The 18,170-nt window shown below is 44.8% G+C and overlaps 2 protein-coding genes across 2 annotated transcripts; both read left to right on the top strand.

Moving 5' to 3' along the window:
* The first annotated feature begins 1,629 nt into the window (after positions 1-1,629).
* Positions 1,630-2,334, top strand: LOC123450734 (senescence/dehydration-associated protein At4g35985, chloroplastic-like). Its single transcript, XM_045127846.1, has one exon. The coding sequence runs from the start codon at positions 1,630-1,632 to the stop codon at positions 2,332-2,334; it is 705 nt and encodes a 234-aa protein (XP_044983781.1).
* A 3,538-nt stretch (positions 2,335-5,872) lies between these two features.
* On the top strand, positions 5,873-8,255 carry LOC123450735 (proton pump-interactor BIP103-like). The gene is made up of 5 exons (XM_045127847.1): positions 5,873-5,948; positions 6,035-6,063; positions 7,187-7,366; positions 7,463-7,657; positions 8,187-8,255. Exons 1-5 carry the CDS (start codon positions 5,873-5,875, stop codon positions 8,253-8,255), a joined length of 549 nt encoding a protein of 182 aa, XP_044983782.1.
* The last annotated feature ends 9,915 nt before the right edge of the window (positions 8,256-18,170 follow it).

Here is an 18,170-nt window from a genome sequence, read left to right on the forward strand (position 1 = left end):
TCTTGAAAAGAAGTATACCAAATCTCATGAACGAATGGTAGATTCCCAAAGCCATCATCTGCCCTATCCACCATCCAACATCTCCACACCCCCGAGAACGCCTTCGCTCAACAAGCCCATGTCCATGGACATGATGTTGTGAGCAAACTGGTGCACCGTGCTAGACGGATCCGGATGCTAGGGAGTCAAATGAGTGTACCGACACCAAAACCTGGATCTTCGTTCATCACTGGAAATCCAAGACCTTATTTTATTTCCCGTTTTAGAAATCGGGCGCCAACACTATACAGGTGTGTGCTCATAGCACATTGCCTATCGAAGATCGAAAGAGGTTGAAAATTTATGAATTCATAATGGCCACCTAGTTATAAACAGATACATCAACGAAACTGAAAGAACACACTCGCGTTCTCAAACTTGGAATTTGGTCTCTCATGGGGCTGAGTACAAACACTTCCACTAACTGCCCAGAGAATGCTTGGTCCTCAAGAACATGTTGGTTCAGTTAGGCGGGTTTTTTTTTTGTTGCGGAAAGGTTCAAGGCTATATATTAAATAAAACCATCCCTTACAAGAACTTTTTGTACAAAAAAAAAGAAATTGCAAGCAAGTTCTTGAAGAAATCAACATCGTCTTTCTTCTGCATCCACCGGCAGTGTGTCGTTATAAGAGCTTGTTGCAACCTCTGGGCCTTATTCTTACCGGAGCAACATTGTTGAAACTTAGGAGTTTGTAGAAGTAGCGATCAAGAAGTCATATATGTAGACCAGAAGAGGTCAAAGGTGAGAAGCTCGCACCGAGGAGCAACAAATGATAATCCCAACTCCCAGACGGAGGAGGGGGCGCAAATCTCATAAGTTTCCCGACGGTGTGATATGAGGCTAAGCTTCATCACGCGAAGATGGAACCAAAGAACAAAAAAGAACACCGCAACACCTTTCCCTTCATAGGATGCCACCACCAAGGGCAAGCGCTAATCACACCAAACCTAATGTTCGGCAATCGACACCTTTCCCTCCGTAGGACATCACCACCGTGGGCAAGCACTAATCGCACCAGACCTAATGCCCAATGATGGACACTGGCTTTGACTCCTCGACGCCCCTCCAAAGAAACTCATCAACATGGGAAAAGTCAAGAAACAATTATTCCCCTCGTCGTCGCGGTCTTAATTTCACCAGCGATGAAGAACTCAAAACACCTACAGGTTACGAGCTGGGCACACAGATTCGGGGTTCGCCCACCATCCCGCCATCATAGGGGCAGCGGGGATAGGGGCCGGGAACCCGCGACAACTTGAGTGGGCCGAGAGGCGCAAAGCCTTCGCCCCTTGGCGCCTTTATCTAGCTAATAACCCTAAAAACCGATTCGTCCAGCCGACAAATGTTAAATATTAGTGGTGAAGTTTTATTTCTCTACTATTAAAGCAGGATGTGTCGTCGTGATGGTTCAACCTTCGGGATGGTTCGACCTCCCAGCGATCGTACGATCCCACCTTTCCTTCGTTCGACCTCCTCTTCCCACGCCCACGTAAAGAAAGACGCTAAGAAAAAAAAAAGATCGTCGACCTCCTCCTCCCACGTCACACGTCCCTCTCCCAGTCTCCCCCACCTCTCGCCCCAGATCCGTCATGTCCACGCCGAGCAGTTCCTCATCGCCAACGCCGCTGCCGCCGGTCGATATCCCGCGGTTCCCGGCCACCCCCGACGCGCCAGCGCCGTCGGAGGACGTGCTGCTGCGAGTCCCCGGCGCGCAGCTCCACCTGATCGACCGCCAGCGCAGCCACCCGCTGGCCGCCGGTGACCTCTCCCTCCACCGCATCCGGGCCGGAGACACCTCCTTGGCCGCCATCGCGGCCCTCGGCGCCATCCAGTGGCCGCTGGCCCGCGACGTCGTGGCCATCGAGCTCGACCCCCGCCACTACTCCTTCTCCTTCGTCGTCCCCGCCTCCCCCGACGACCCGGCCCCCGACCCGCTCCACTACGGCCTCACGCTCTCCGTCCCCGACCTGCGCCTTGACGCCCTGCTCGGCGCCTACACCAGGTTCTCCGCCCACTCCGTCGCCGGCAGCGAGGGGCTGGCCGACGGGGTGCGCGGCGAGGTCGAGGCCGCCGCGTACTGGACCGCCGTTGTGCCCAACGTCGAGGAGTACGATAGCGCCGTCGCCAGGGCCATCGCGTCCGGCGCCGAGAACATCGCCAAGGGGATCCTCTGGTGCGGGGTCATGACCGTGGACAGGCTCCGCTGGGGGAACGAGGTGCTCCGGAAGAGGATCCAGCCCGGCGATACTGAGGCCGAGGTCAGCCCGGAGATGCTCAGGCGGATCAAAAGGTAGTGCTTTCTTTCCTCAGTTATTCGTATCACATAAATGTGTTCCTATTTGCTCATGCAGACTTATTAATCAGTGGGATTGTGATGAGTAAATGCTTCAAGGTTTGGGTACATCACAGTTCATAGTTAGATTGTATTACTGGTTTAAATCGTGATGCAAAGTGCGATCATGTGTATCTTATTTCGATTCAAAGGCAGTACTGTCTTTCTTAGATTTGTCATACCAAGTGTGTTTTTGATTTGCAGTCATGTAGAATTATGAGTATAATTTGTGTTGTAGGAGGAAATTCTTCACGCTTTGAGCATGTCATAGTTCATAGTTAGATTAGATTAGTAGTTTATAAATCCTGCTGCGATGTGCCATCATGGGTATCTCATTTCCATTCGATGTTTTTTCAGTTGTGCTAAATATCTTTATGATTAGTACGGATAATCTCCCCAAATTATACACGCAATCGTTCTGACATTGGAACTTTTTTGACTTGCTCTGCTATTTGGCATCGCTGGTGCCATGTTAAACTTGGCTGGTTATTCCTGTTCTGTATGGTGATTCGTGAATTATAGCTATGGCTTGATGCCGTGATTGCATATCATATCATATAGGAAGAATCGCAAGCACTCATGTCGAAAGACTCGGTGATTGTAGACAGCTGCATTTTGATGAATTTTGCAACTGGACTTAGCAATCAAGGCGAGTTCTATATCTAATTACCTTACATTTATTGCATCAAGCAAAGAATAGTAGGAGAGAGCCCTACTGGAATATATCGCTTCCACTATTTTAGTTAACCCGGTTATCCTTATGTTGCTTGTTCAGGCAGTGTCGAGAATGTGAAGTTGAAGCATGAGAGACATCATCATCATACTTTATCTTCTTGTATTTCAGGTGGCACCTAGGTTTGGAGAGATGGACATGGTGATTGATAGGGATTTCAGTGGGAGTAAGACATACGACTCGATAAAGAAATTAAAGACCTTCCGGTTTCAATACATGATCAAAAAACTTCACTCTCTGTTGTATATAAACAATCTAGCTACCAATATGTACTTAGATTATTTTAAACATATCCCTTTGCGGTTCAAATTATTTTTAATGGGCAAGCATATATTGATCAAATTATGTTCAGTTTTTTATATCATTATCATAATTTAATATGGCTTAGTCTTTTTTTCATCTTCCCAACTGGGTGTTCTTTTGCCTTACTCCCTTTGATGAGTTATCACAATAAATTCAGGTTTAAAAAATACATGAAGCATTGGTTTGAATTGTTTGGTTAATAAAAATTATGAATTTTCAGGAAAACAACTCACCATTCATGAGTGTTATTAATCCATACAAAAAGCAAGAGACACAACGTAAACGCTAAGTTGGTAACATATCGTGTCATCGTTAACGTTAACATACCATATAAGAGAAACACACACCTACGCATGAGCGTTTGTCTTGTTCGTAGGACGGATCACCTTGTCCTGCGTGCAGGCTTTGGCGGCGGCGTCCTCCGCGGCGGCGGCCTCGGTGGCCTCGTCGTGCTCGTCGTCCTCGGGGAAGGCGAGTGGGGTGTCCGGGCTGGCGACGCCCTCGCTCCTGCCACTATCATCATCGGCCGCCGCGGCGGGCTTCTCGGTCGGCGAGGACACGGGAGCCCTCCGCGGCCGGCGCCGAGCCCACGAGGGGATCTCCAGCCGCGCGTTTTGCTTCTGTTGCTGGCGGTGGCGGCGGTTGCAGGCCCGCACGATGGACGGCAGGTCGGCTCGCGTCACGGTCCGTGGAACGCATGCCAGGTCTTCACCTCTCCACTACCAGCAGTAGTCATCTGCTACCGCGCCCCAGCGCTTCCTATGGTTCGTGGTTTCTGATGGGGTCCGTAGATCTCACCGCCCCGCTCCGCTGGAGTAAGGTGATGACCACCATCGCCTGGCTCCGCCACCATCTTCCTTGGGCACGCGGACACGAAGCTTTTCGGTAACCCTCTCGCTTCGGGGTGGACCTCCGACGAGGCCACGCATCACCTCCGTGGCTCCCGCAGCAACGAGGAGCACAACATCATTGTCCTGGTTTGTACAGTAGTTCTTTTTTCCTTTGATTTTTTTTGGATGGGTCTTTAGTTAGAATTTTTGTTTGCAATGCCCGGCAGGGGAGCCCCCGCCGACAACTGGATTGCTGGACTGGCATGGTTGCTTCTCCCCATTGCAGATGGCGCGACCAGAAGTCCCCAGTAGCCTCCGCCTTCATTGCCGCCGTGGAGATTGACTACGAGTTCATATAGAACTAGGCCTTCAGGTACACACTACGCAACAATATTTCCCTTTACCCATTTGCTCGTACAGGATTTTCTTTTGAACTTTTTAATGCAGACCTGATTTTCCTTTTGTTTGCATGTAATCCCCTTCCTCGTGGGGAATGGATAGGTCTCATATCGTCTTGCTGGCGTAGATCCAAATTTTCTATGATGTTTCTGTTAGACAATATATGGATTTTTTGGGTTCTAAATCATAGTCCCAACTTTCTGAACAAACTGCTAATAAACTTGATTGGTGATTATTCTTAATGAATTAGTCCATTTTAATGTAAAAGCAACTTTTATTTTTTTTGTTTGACTTCTGATACTAAGTATCTTCTAAATCCCTCACAAAAAGTGTTATTTGAATCATATGTGCGGTAAAAACTGAGTTGTTTTTGCAATAGAAATATTCTGCTAATCAACGAGAACTCATGCCCCTAGCTTGGTTGTTGATCAAGTTTGAAAACCGATGAGAAGGAGAAGAATAAGAAAGACCCGTTCTGCATCCGTGATGACCTGAAGCTCACATTTGACAGCAGAGGAGGATACGAGGAGAAGGCCATGCGGGTTGAAGGATCACCATGACATTGAGACGGGGCGCCGCTCCATGGACACGGCGGCGACGAAGTCCTAAACAACAATGCTCAAGATCGACTAGAGAGATTTGGGACTTACGCAACATGCAGCAGACTCTCGGTATTTCTTGATCAAATTCCGTTCTTTTTTATGTGCTAGATAGATAGGGAGCTTACTCAACATGCAAACAAGGATGGGACAAATTGGTTTCACTTCAATTATATTTGGCTATGATCGGGATTTCCATTCTTTTTGTATTTACTACTGCTGCTACATCGTTAGTTGGAGCTGATGTGATCCTATATGTAATTGTGATGGTCAAGGGAGACATATATACCCTATATAACTACTTCTTGCTGCTACTAAGGAGTGTACTACTTCCACTACTGCTATATTTTGCATAAAAGAAGAAAGAAATAGCTTACTCTGTTCACAAAATAGCAGGTCTGATTGTTTCACATTCAGCTGTTATCTTCCAGACCTAGAGAAGTTCACAAAATAGAAAGTTTGGCTCTTTTAAAGTTGAACCAAAATCAGCTAGGAACTGAAAAAGTTCACAAAAATACAGTTTCAGTTTCAGCTAGGAACCAAAATCTGCATCTCCCTCTTCTCCAAGATGGCAACCTGCAGGGACGGGGCGAGGACATCACGTACACCCCGGCATGAAAGACGACCAGATCGAGCATGACTGCAGCAGAGGAGGGCCACCTCTGCCTCGTCGTGCAGGAGATGCCATGGATTGAAGGAAGCGACAGCGATGGTTGTTCCGGATGAGGTGACGTTGAAGTACAATCATCTTAGATAAAGGTGTGCCATTTTCTAGACCTGTCATTTGATTTTAAATAGTGTTCAAGTATTTTCTGTTGTTGTTCCAGGTACCAATCAACTGCTTGTCCTTTGGACCCTATAATGGCACACATTATGCATGACTTAACTGGATTGTCCTTTGGACCCTATAATGGCACACATTATGCATGACTTAACTGGATCTGTAGCGGAGGTTTGATCTAAACTATTGTCTTCTTTCTAAATATATCCACTAGAGTAGAAAGTAATTAATTGTTTGACTTCTAGCATAAACTTGGTGTCCAAGCTCCTAGAATAGATAGCCAAGCAAAATATGGTACTCTGGGTCAGGGTGATGGTGCCATTTACTTGAGTGGTATATATCTCTATATATTTTAGAAATAGCAAACAAGATTAAAGCAATTTTTCTTACATTTTTTCTGGTCTCTGCTAGAAGCTGAGGTGTAGCACGAGATGTCTCGTAAAATAATTTGGAGGGAGTAAAAAAATAAGGCCTCTTCCTTGTTGTTGATCTTGGATCGATAAAAAATGATGAGTGTCATGCTTGCTATTCACACCGTTGTTTATGTGTATACAACATTCTGTCAGAACAAATATGTTTCCTTGTTGTACATGTATACATCTAAGAAGTTGTTGATATAAGCCATATCATAAGAGAAACAGAATAAAGATGGAAATTTGCCTGCAATTACAAATGTTTTCATGCTTTGTTCAACACAAATGTCAGCAAGGATACAGTACATCAATTGTTCTTTTGTGAGCAATAACCAATATCTTCTATATTATTTCTTTAAGAGTTTTTTGATTGGGATATCTTCTATATTATTTCTTTAAGAGTTTTTTTTGATTGGTAATCCATTTCTTTTTTATCAAAATTTATTTATAACAATATCAAGTCTGGTTCGTCAATACTTACACACAAGCATTGCAGACTGAAGGTCAATACTATGACTAAACACTAAAAAGGCATGTGGACTCTGTCATGAAGTTTGTGCAGTATCACCATGTAACACACATCTTCTGCATATGACGGCCATGAAGAACTTCCTTGAAAAGTTGGGTGGTATCTTTTATTCTTCCTTCAAACACTTGAAGAGCTTGAGCATGAGTTATCAGCCTTTTGATAACTCAACTTCTTCTCATTCAGTATTCTGAATTTTTGTTTGTGTTTTCTCTTTCAATACTCCCTAGATCAAGAGATTGAATCACCGCATAAGTCATGAGAGCATATCTTTAGACGAGGAGAAGCGGCTGATCAAAGAAATTAAGACCCTTGAAAAAACCAGGCCAAAGGTCAGTTCCAATGCTGCTAAACGAGCTAAAATGCAAGATACAGTTGTTGAAAGAGATGCCATACAGGAACAGGTGAAAGTAAGTATCCCATGCCGTGACTTTGTATTTTATTATGCATTTACCTCCTGCGTAAATAAATATTAGACACCATTTTCATTGTCACTTCCCATTCAGATCATCGGGGATGGTATAGATGGAGTAAAGAAGGAGCGACAAGGGGTCAGGTCTAAGATTAAGGTCCTGGATGATGAGATGAAGGTTGTTGATGGCGAGATTGCTTTGCTTCAAGAAGATTTAAATGCAGCTACCGCTAGAAAGGATAAAGCATACGGGTCATTGACCGAATTGAGAAAATTGCGTGATCTTGCCGTAAGTCAGAATACCTTCAACATCTCTCGTGCTCATAATTATGTTTGCTCTTGTAATGTTATTGAGAGTTTGATACTACCCCATTTTTTAGGTACTATAGTTGTGTTAAGAGTTTTAATTAAATAACATGTGTACGGCTGTACGCAGTGAAGCATCATCTTTTTGCATGCCTGAACATCACTTAAACTCCCTCTCTTGATTTTGGAGATATATGATCTGCCATCGCTTTTTCAAATTTGAAGCTCTCTGTCACAGCCACATGTTGATAAGCCTAATTCTCTGCATCATACCTGCGCATTTTGGTATTAAGAAAGGTTTCTTATTGCCTTAAATATAGCATCGGATTATGTCAGTCACTTGTTGAAATATCTGAGGTGGCACTGTCAATGCCATTGGTTGGAACATGCTTTATTGGAAGTCTGTCACAAATAATGGTTATTTACCACACTGTGTTAACAAACCCTCTTGATTTTCTTAATACTTATGTAGCGACTGTATCTATTGACAATTTCGCCTTCATCTTGATCAGAATGCATCCTTCCATCAAAACCGCATAGTCCTGAACAAAGCCAGGGAATTAAATGGCAGCAGGTTCTGAATACAGTGTATGTTCTGTAGCTTCTTTAGCAAGATCACTTGTTTATCATGTTACTGAATTTCACTTGTTACACAAGAACTAAACTCATTGAATGTCAGTGTATATTTTAACTGAATGTCAGTGTTACACAAGAACTAAACTAAATATCAGTTCAATGCTCACATCTTAAATCTGAAAATCGGTAAGTTGTTGCTTCTTGCATAGAATAGCTAACTGAACTAATGATCATTCACTTTAGAGTCAGTGATGATTGCTAACTGACTTTGTACACTTTGCTAACTGGATTTTCAATTTCGTTCATAACACTTTGCTCTAACTAAATTCTTTTGCTCTCAGTTTAAGTTACAGATTTGACTTTGAATGACCAGTCCCAGTTTTGACTTGGAATGACAGTCTCTTAATTTTGACAGTGAACATCTTCATAAATTTGTTGTTCCACTAAAACTTCAGAGTATATTCAGAAGCAGGAATGTGCAAAAGATAAGTTTATATCTTCCCCTTGCAGGCTGTTTTACTTTGCTTTATTCTTTCAAGATTTTTTCTTTCTTGTGGCATATGCATGTACTCCAATGGCAGTAATTGTCAAGGAATAAGCAGGGGAGCCTTCAATGGGGACTATGGCAGTACTAAAGATTGCTCCATCAGAAATCAACATCAATGCCGAAAAATTGACAGTTCATTTTAGACCATACTAAACATTTTCTTATTGGAATTAAATAAACAAGATTGACAGTACTTAACACTTCATGTCGTAGTGAACATTCCAAAAATTGACAGACCACTTATAACCGATGAAAATGCTACAGACCATGAATGATTTCAGAGATTTCCTTCTCCCATTTTAGACCATAATAGTTAACTGAACTTTGTTTGTAACATTTCTACAGAGGACATGGTCAATTGTGTTTCAAATTACAGAGCAAGCAAGGTACACGGTGCAATGTAAAGAAATTGTGTTTGCAATTGGAGCTTCTGGAGTACATTTTCAAACCGGCAGCAACACAAGTAGGAGCTTGAGCAAGGTACATGGCCGAGTCGTGTACTTCTTCTCAGAGTACTTGAAAAGGAGACGCTGGGAGCAAGGAGTACAATAAAGCGTTTTTATGTTTACCTTGCCAGAGTTACTTGGCTACATTTATTTTTTGCTTCTCTCGTGCCATTTTTCATTTTTATTGTTCATGTTATCAATGAATTTCATACCAGGTGTATTCCTCTTAGCTCTATGGTTGAAAGATTAGCTTGGTTTTCCTACAAGTTAGAGGAGCAACTATCGAACCATGAATAGAAATATTTACATTAGCTATTCTAGAATAGGATAAGAAGGTCCTCAAGGATCTAAAAAGTAAAATACTAACCTGCACGCAATAATAAAACATACGGAACTTTGAATATTTGTTTTCTGAACTTTGAATGGAAGTTCAACTCTAGAAATAGCACAAGGCAATATTTTTTGCATTGAAGCTTTGTACCTTCTTAACATGTCTATATCTTAAAAAGACATGGGTGTGTGGGTGCATCATTTTTCTAGGAAACAACCATGCGACTTGGGTTAGCCTGAACGATATTTCGCGGGCGATTATTATGCTAGACTTTGAGAGGAAGAAGCAAGTGATCAATGTGTGGGTGCATGATTTTGTTTATATGAATGGTTTTGTGTTTCTCATATGAATATGTTGGTTTGCCATGTCAACATACTTAAACTATATATTTATTTTCATGCCCAGCCTAAACAGATCATGTTTCCCTGTGGTGTAGCTGTGTAGGGAATCACCAGGCTTCCGTCACGACAGTCTTGTGGGATGGCAATCACGCTTGTTTTTGGACTGTTACTAGATTAGGAATACTATGAACACTCTGGCTCCTGACCTCTTTGCCATCATCAGAAGCGCACGCAATCCAGGACACCTTGTTGCAAAAATGTTATTATAGGATATAACAAACATCCACTAATGCGAGTTGTTGCTGAGGGGAGATGATACTCTGATTTGCATGTGTATGAATTAACGAAGCTCCTGCTTTAACAAGATGCAGAGCTTCCCATGTGCAAAACAATTTTGGAAGCATATTGGACACCTTTAAAACACAAATGTCTGGCTGGTCTTCAGATGCAAGTGTAGATGTGATCTTCAGATGAATCAAGACTGAATACAGTAGTAGAAGATAATATTCGGTGAACGAGTGGGTCGAGTGAGCCTAATGTACATGGTCAAGAATGAATGCAAACATTTGGTTTTTGTATTGACATTTTACTAGCTTCTGGCATATTTATCTTTATCTTTTGGATCCTATAAGTGACATGTATATACCATATTCTTTTAGTTTCTATTAGTAGAAAAATATATGTTTCAAACATAATACCTATTCGATTAATGGGTGAATGCTTCATTGATGTCCGATTTGCTAGCACCAAGAAGAATCAGTACCCGATATAAAGATTTTGAAGGCACATGACTAGAGCAAATACTTATTGGAATGCACAAGATAGTCCAGTTTACTATTAATTTGTATAGATGTTAATCATGTTGCTCATGTAGGATTAGGAAAGAAAGCCAAACCGAGTCCTAGTAGTATTAGGATTCCTAGTCCTAGTCTATTTCCATAGTCCCTTGTGGACGTGTATAAAAGACACCCTAGGGGTGTTGATTGTAACACCAGAAAAACGAAAAGCAATACAAAGCAAAGGCTCGACACGGGCCTTTAGCCATCAAATCCATCGATCAGTTTTATTCGTGTCGCTAGTTACGCAAGTTCCGTCAAGTAGCCGGCCGAAGCAAGAATCGCGTAGGCACGCCTGTACAGCTGCATACGCACGTTCAAAAGCCAACAATTGGTATCTAGAGCCTCGACGATCTACGATCTACGATGACGGACAGCGACGCTGAGTCGGTCAAGTCCGGCAGCGGCGGTGCCAAGGCGAACAAGAACGGCGACAAGGTGAAGAAGGGCGTCAAGTCAGCAACCAGTGGTGGAGGAACGAGCGGCGCTAACGTCCAGGCGCATCGCAACATCCCCATCCAGTACCCGATGCTCACCGACGCCAACTACGGCGTGTGGGCGGTGAAGATGAAGATTATTCTCCGAACCCTTCGAGTGTGGCAGGCAATCACGGACGACGACGTCGATGACGAGTCCGACGAAGGTGCCATGGCCGCCATAGCCCAGTCTGTGCCGGATTCCGTGCTGATGACATTGGCGGAGTTCGAGACGGCAAGAGAGGCGTGGAACGCACTCAAGGAGATGAGGATCGGAGAAGATCGCGTCACCAAGGCAAGGGCACAAGTGCTGAAGCGCCAATTTCACAAGTTGCAGATGGAGGAAACTGAATCGGTGAACGACTATGCCATGCGTCTTACTACTCTGGTGGGAGAGATCCGCGCGCTTGGTTCAAAGCTCGAGGAGACCGAGATCGTGGAGAAGTTTTTCAGTTCAGTGACTGATAAATTCACATACATCATCGGCACGCTCGAGCAGCTTTACGACATCGACGACATGACCATAACGGAGGCGATCGAACGCCTGCGGACGTGGGAAGAGAATGCTCGTGGCTGTCAAAAAGGCAAAGGAGGAGGTAGTGACCAACTCATGTACTCGCGCGCAGATTGGGAGGCCCCAAGTAGCAAAGGAAGGCGTGACGGTGGCGAAGGCTCAAGCAACACGAAGGGCGATGGACAAACCGGAAAAGGCAAAGGAAAAGGCAAACCACAAGGTCGTGGTAAGGCGGGCCAATCTAAAGAGCAGAAACCACGGAACTTGGACTTGTCCGAGGTCAAGTGCTATAACTGCAATAAGATGGGTCACTTTGCGAAGGATTGTCCAAAGCCTAATAAGCGGGAGATCAAGGCAAATTTGGCAAAGCAGGAAGACGAAGGTCCAGGTCTTCTGATGGCCGAAGTTTGTGATCTCGCTGAAACGGTGGTTGTGAAACCAAGCCGGAAGGTGCTACTTCATGAGGAAAAAGTGACACCAAAGTTATCCGGTGATCAGAACGTGTCGTGGTATCTCGACACGGGTGCCAGTAACCACATGACGGGGTGCAAGGAGAAATTCCTCGAGCTGGAATACGATGTTGAAGGCTCGGTCAAGTTCGGTGATGGTTCAGCTGTGGAGATTTGCGGGCAAGGATCTGTCCTCTTTGAGGGTCTCACAGGCGAACATCGCATACTCACCGGAGTGTACTACATCCCACGGCTGCGCAACAACATCATCTCTATTGGGAAGCTTGACGAGAATGGATGCAAGGTGAATATAGAGAGCGGAGTGATGACGATCTTCGACAACCTCCGAAACGTGCTAGCTCGTGTTAATCGCTCACGGAATAGGCTCTATATCCTCAACCTTGATCAATCTCAACCGGAGTGTTGGCTTGCCAAGAGTGATGATGATTCGTGGTTATGGCATGCTAGATTTGGACACGTTAACTTCTACGCCTTGAAGAAGATGTCAAAGATGCAGATGGTATCCGGGATGCCAGTTATCGACCATGTTGATCGAGTATGTGACGGGTGCTTGGTTGGAAAACAGCACCGCAGGCCATTCCCTGCTCAGTCTACCTATCGTGCAAGTGATGCACTCGAGCTGCTCCATGGTGATCTATGTGGCCCTATCACCCCGGCAACTCACGCTGGAAAGAAGTATTTCTTCCTTGTGGTAGACGACTACTCGAGATATATGTGGGTCATTCTCCTACGATCTAAAGATGAGGCGTTTGAAGCGTTCAAGAAATTAAAGGCTGCAACAGAGATGGAACACAAGCTGAAGGTTCGCGCTCTACGGACAGATCGCGACGGAGAGTTTACGTCGAATGAGTTCAGCGACTACTGCGAGAAGATTGGCATAAAGAGGTTCCTCATGGCACCTTACACGCCGCAGCAGAATGGGGTCGTTGAAAGGCGCAATCGAACCGTCGTTGACATGGCAAGGAGTTTACTCAAGAGCAAGAACCTGCCGGGGATTTTTTGGGGAGAAGCTGTCTCGACGGCGGTCTATCTTCTCAACCGGGCTCCAACGAAGGCGGTGATCGGCAAGATTCCGTATGAAGCAATTTACGGACGTAAGCCGAATGTGTCTCATCTACGGACGTTCGGGTGCGTGGCACATGTGAAGACGGCGGAGCCACATCTCTCAAAGCTTGCCGATCGTAGCACCAAGATGGTGTTCATCGGATACGAGAGCAGTTCTGGCACCAAGGCATACCGTTTCTACGATCCACAAACCAAGCGTCTACGGATTTCACGCGACGTCGTGTTTGAAGAAAACCAAGCGTGGAATTGGAGCGCCGCAGCCGACGATGCTCCAAACAGTAACATATTTGCAGTTGAATTTCCAACTGATGATGATGCAGGGGAGGATGTCCAGGTGGTTGGCAAGACGCCCAACCAAGGTGACCACAATGGTAGTGATCATCATGGTGCCGACACCGACAACGATGCGCATAGGTCGCAAGGAGATAACGACAACGCCGCGCACGACACAGGCGGAGATCTCGACGACAACATCGACAACGAGGCGCATAGTGACGACGACAATCAAGATGATGGTCACGGTCACGACGACTACGCCGACGACACGGATGCCGATGACACACCAGGGTCTCAGCCGTCTTCCTCAAGTGCATCAACACCGACACAATTTGTGTCGCCTCCTTCGCAAGCCACAACGGACTCCTCAGGGCCTCGTCGCTACAAGACCCTCAAGAAAGTCTACAAGTACACAAAGCCAGTTACGCTTGAGTACTCCGGACCATGTCTGTTCGGAGTTGAGGAGCCGACGAACTTCGTAGAGGCGAGAAAAAGTCCTAGCTGGACGCACGCCATGGATGAGGAGATGAAGGCAATTGAGAACAATGGCACGTGGACTTTGGTAACCCGACCTCCAAACCAAAAGACGATAGGTTTGAAGTGGGTTTACAAGTTAAAGAAGGACACGGAGGGTGCCATTGTGAAGTACAAGGCAAGACTCGTTGCAAAGGGCTACGTTCAACGTCAAGGAGTTGACTATGATGAGGTGTTTGCACCGGTTGCTCGAATCGAGACGGTGAGAGTGCTCCTAGCTTTGGCAGCACAAGAGGATTGGAAGGTTCATCATATGGATGTTAAATCCGCTTTCCTCAACGGCGATCTCACGGAAGAAGTGTACGTGGAACAACCCCTCGGCTACGAGAAGAAAGGCGAAGAAGGGAAAGTTTACAAGCTCAAGAAGGCACTTTACGGGTTGAAGCAAGCGCCAAGAGCTTGGAACTCAAAGTTAGACCGAAGTCTGGTCTCGCTCGGGTTCAAGAGATGTCCCCTCGAGCACGCAGTCTATACAAAGAACTCCAAAGGCTCCAACCTGCTAGTTGGAGTTTATGTCGACGATCTGATTATCACCGGAGATAGCGTACAAGAAATTGAACGTTTCAAGGCGCAAATGAAGAACAAGTTTAGCATGAGTGATCTGGGATTACTCAGCTATTACTTGGGCATCGAAGTGAAGCAAAGCTCCGGAGAGATTTCCCTATGTCAATCGGCTTATGCGATCAAGTTATTGGAAAAGTGTGGCATGTCAGATTGCTACGCGACACAAGTTCCAATGGACCAACGTCACAAGTTGAGCAAGCGTAGCTCAAATCCGCCGGTGGACACCACAATGTATCGAAGCGTTGTGGGCAGCCTAAGATATTTGGTGCATACCCGACCTGACTTGGCTTATTCAGTCGGGATCGTGAGTCGTTCCATGGAGAATCCGACAACCGAGCACATGAGCGCGGTCAATCAAATCTTGCGCTATGTGAAAGGCACCATTAATCTTGGTTGCACGTACAGAAAGGGAAAGGAAGGATTGATCCTTCGTGGATATTCAGATAGCGACATGGCAGGTGATGTTGATGACCGAAAGAGCACAACGGGCATGGTTTTCTACCTTGGCCCGAATCTGATTAGCTGGAATTCTCGGAAGCAAAAGGTGGTGGCACTGTCTTCATGCGAGGCAGAATACATAGCGGCAAGCACGGCGGCTTGTCAAGCAGTGTGGCTGAGAAGACTCCTAGCTATTCTTGCAAAGCGGGAGGTGCAGAAGGTGTCACTGAAGATCGATAACCAAGCTGCAATCTCGTTGTGCAAAAATCCGGTTCATCACGAAAGGAGCAAGCACATAGATACCCGATTGCACCATATCCGGGAGTGCATTGAAGAAGGGTTGATCGAGGTTCAACATGTGAACACGAAAGACCAACTTGCCGATATTTTCACCAAGTCCCTCGGTCGACAGAAGTTCATCGAGATGAGGAGGAAAGTCGGAGTGCAAGAAGTGAAGTCAAGCAACAAGATTAAGGAGGTGAATGTAGATGTTAATCATGTTGCTCATGTAGGATTAGGAAAGAAAGCCAAACCGAGTCCTAGTAGTATTAGGATTCCTAGTCCTAGTCTATTTCCATAGTCCCTTGTGGACGTGTATAAAAGACACCCTAGGGGTGTTGATTGTAACACCAGAAAAACGAAAAGCAATACAAAGCAAAGGCTCGACACGGGCCTTTAGCCATCAAATCCATCGATCAGTTTTATTCGTGTCGCTAGTTACGCAAGTTCCGTCAAGTAGCCGGCCGAAGCAAGAATCGCGTAGGCACGCCTGTACAGCTGCATACGCACGTTCAAAAGCCAACAATTTGGGTACTAGAAGTATGCGTTAAAAGAACATTTTCTTTCGAGCAAACACGATACATGACACTACGTGAAATAACTTTGGTTATCATTATGGCACAAGCAACATCACGATTAAATAGCAGCATAAACATTTATTTCCGTGGCAACGCACGGGCACTCGACTATAGTTATAAATGTAAGTCTTTTATTGATTCTTTGTGAATATATCAAACTGAGAAAGCCACAAAAGAATTTAAAGCCCCGTCTCTACATCCAAGATGAACAGTACTGCTAACAAGGATACGAAATGGCCAAGTGTTTCTTGAGTGTATATTACATCTACAATGACTAATTAACATGAACGTTCTGAGCACATGACTAGCAATTCCTTTTGCCGACGTCCCTCGTCGTACTATAGCAGTTCAAAAGAAATATTGATGGAGATATGGTCCCTGCATGCACAAAAGTGACACATGCATATACCCATGTGCTAGTTTCCAGCAAGCAAGTACCTGGACTATTCCGATTGGGAACTCTCATTCTCATTCCCCGTGGGCAGCTTGATTGTGTGATTAGCTGCTTTGCATGTGTGGTGAGATTTTCTATGTTGACCAAGTCTTGGCAATGGTGTTGTTTAACCGTACTAAACAAGATTTGTTGAACACTCCTTGTAAGGAATAAATTGGACCTGTGTTTTGTTCCTATTCTGTAAGAAAGTAAATTTACTTTACCATTCTGAAGAAGGTAGACGTACAAGCTTTGGATGGCTGAAGTATATACTGATCTATCTCCTAGCCCCATATTTTCATTTCCTCAAGGGAATGCTCCAAGTTACGTTTTAATTATGTGGCAACAATTGTTTGTATCTACTATTAAGTCCTAACCTAACCTCAAAAGGAATAATATCTCATGCAGGAAGCGGCCTCCTGAACACAAAATGTGTTGCTTTAAGTGAATGAATGAATAAGCAAGGGAGGTCTCCTGAGAACCAGAAGAGTCAAGTTCGACCTATTTGTTCGTCCACATGACCAACTTTATTAAGTAGTATATCTACTAGGACTTTACAGGTTGCAGCTAGCTATTGGTTGTTGACAAGTCCATCCAGTGCAGGCAACATGGTGCAGTAACCTAACATGCATGTGCACTGGTTCAGCTTGCCTTGAGATTATATGTACTATGTATATACGGTTTAATTCTGTCTGTCTTCTTGCCTAAATTGTTTTTGGCCACAAAGTCCTCTTTCCTAATTTGTCCTAGCGGTAGTCGATCTTCTTGCTGATACATTCAAGGGATTTAGTCAATAAACCCAAACCTAATCTTTGTGAGGTCACTCGTATACGACCAACCGATTAACAAGTCGTCGCTTTTGTCAACTTAATTATAATTTATTCACACTGCAAATGATACATGTCTATGCAGTTGCAGTGTGTTGCCTACTTTGCGTGTTAAAAGTACACCTTCTATAACGCATTGTTGTTTGTTTAATTAGCGTGAGACCAACATGCAAGTTCTTGGCATTTCACTAGCTATGTCAACCAAGCAGTCGGGCACACATTGTCTGGAACATCATGTCATCATTTGCTCTCGTTTTTAGGGTATTAATGATGCAAAGATCGGGGGATGATCCTTCTTTTCTAGAAAAACAATGCCACACCATGGTGGTGTGATATATGACCGAAAACCTAAACAACAAATGATCATGGGGATCCACATGATGACGAATGAACCCAACCTAGACTAGAGAAAAAGGTGCATTACAAGACATGAAAGCGACAACCACCCACTACAAAGCTTGAAATGCAATCGCAAGGCAACACAACCAAAACTCAACTAGAAAAATGACGAAATGACTGCAACACAAGGGAGGATCCACCACTAGCCTTCAGTCAAACCAATTGCAGAAGAACGCAACATCATCGAGCGACGAGGCCACCCGCCCAACGCCACAAGATATACCTCTACCTAGGCCAAATAAGACGGGCCATTGGGTTGGAGAAGCATAAATCAAAGGAAGTAGAAGGGTGCAAGCCAGCATGGAAGATGAAGCCAACAACAACCAAGGGCATCCAGAAACATATTCCCATACAACGCCTAAGCCCTCGACCAACCAATGACAAACTACCATACAAACACTACCAAAACCATCCACGGGCCGGTGGTAAGCCTGATATGGCGAACAGACAAAAACTGTAACCACGCGCACACCAGAAAATTCGTTTGCTATCCCTCAAATAATGAGGGAAGTGCATCACATAATTCGCTAGATAGAATGTTAGGCAAAGATTCTAAGACTAAAATC

The sequence above is a fragment of the Hordeum vulgare genome, chromosome 4H (assembly GCF_904849725.1).
Source record: "Hordeum vulgare subsp. vulgare chromosome 4H, MorexV3_pseudomolecules_assembly, whole genome shotgun sequence".
Lineage (NCBI taxonomy): Eukaryota > Viridiplantae > Streptophyta > Magnoliopsida > Poales > Poaceae > Hordeum > Hordeum vulgare.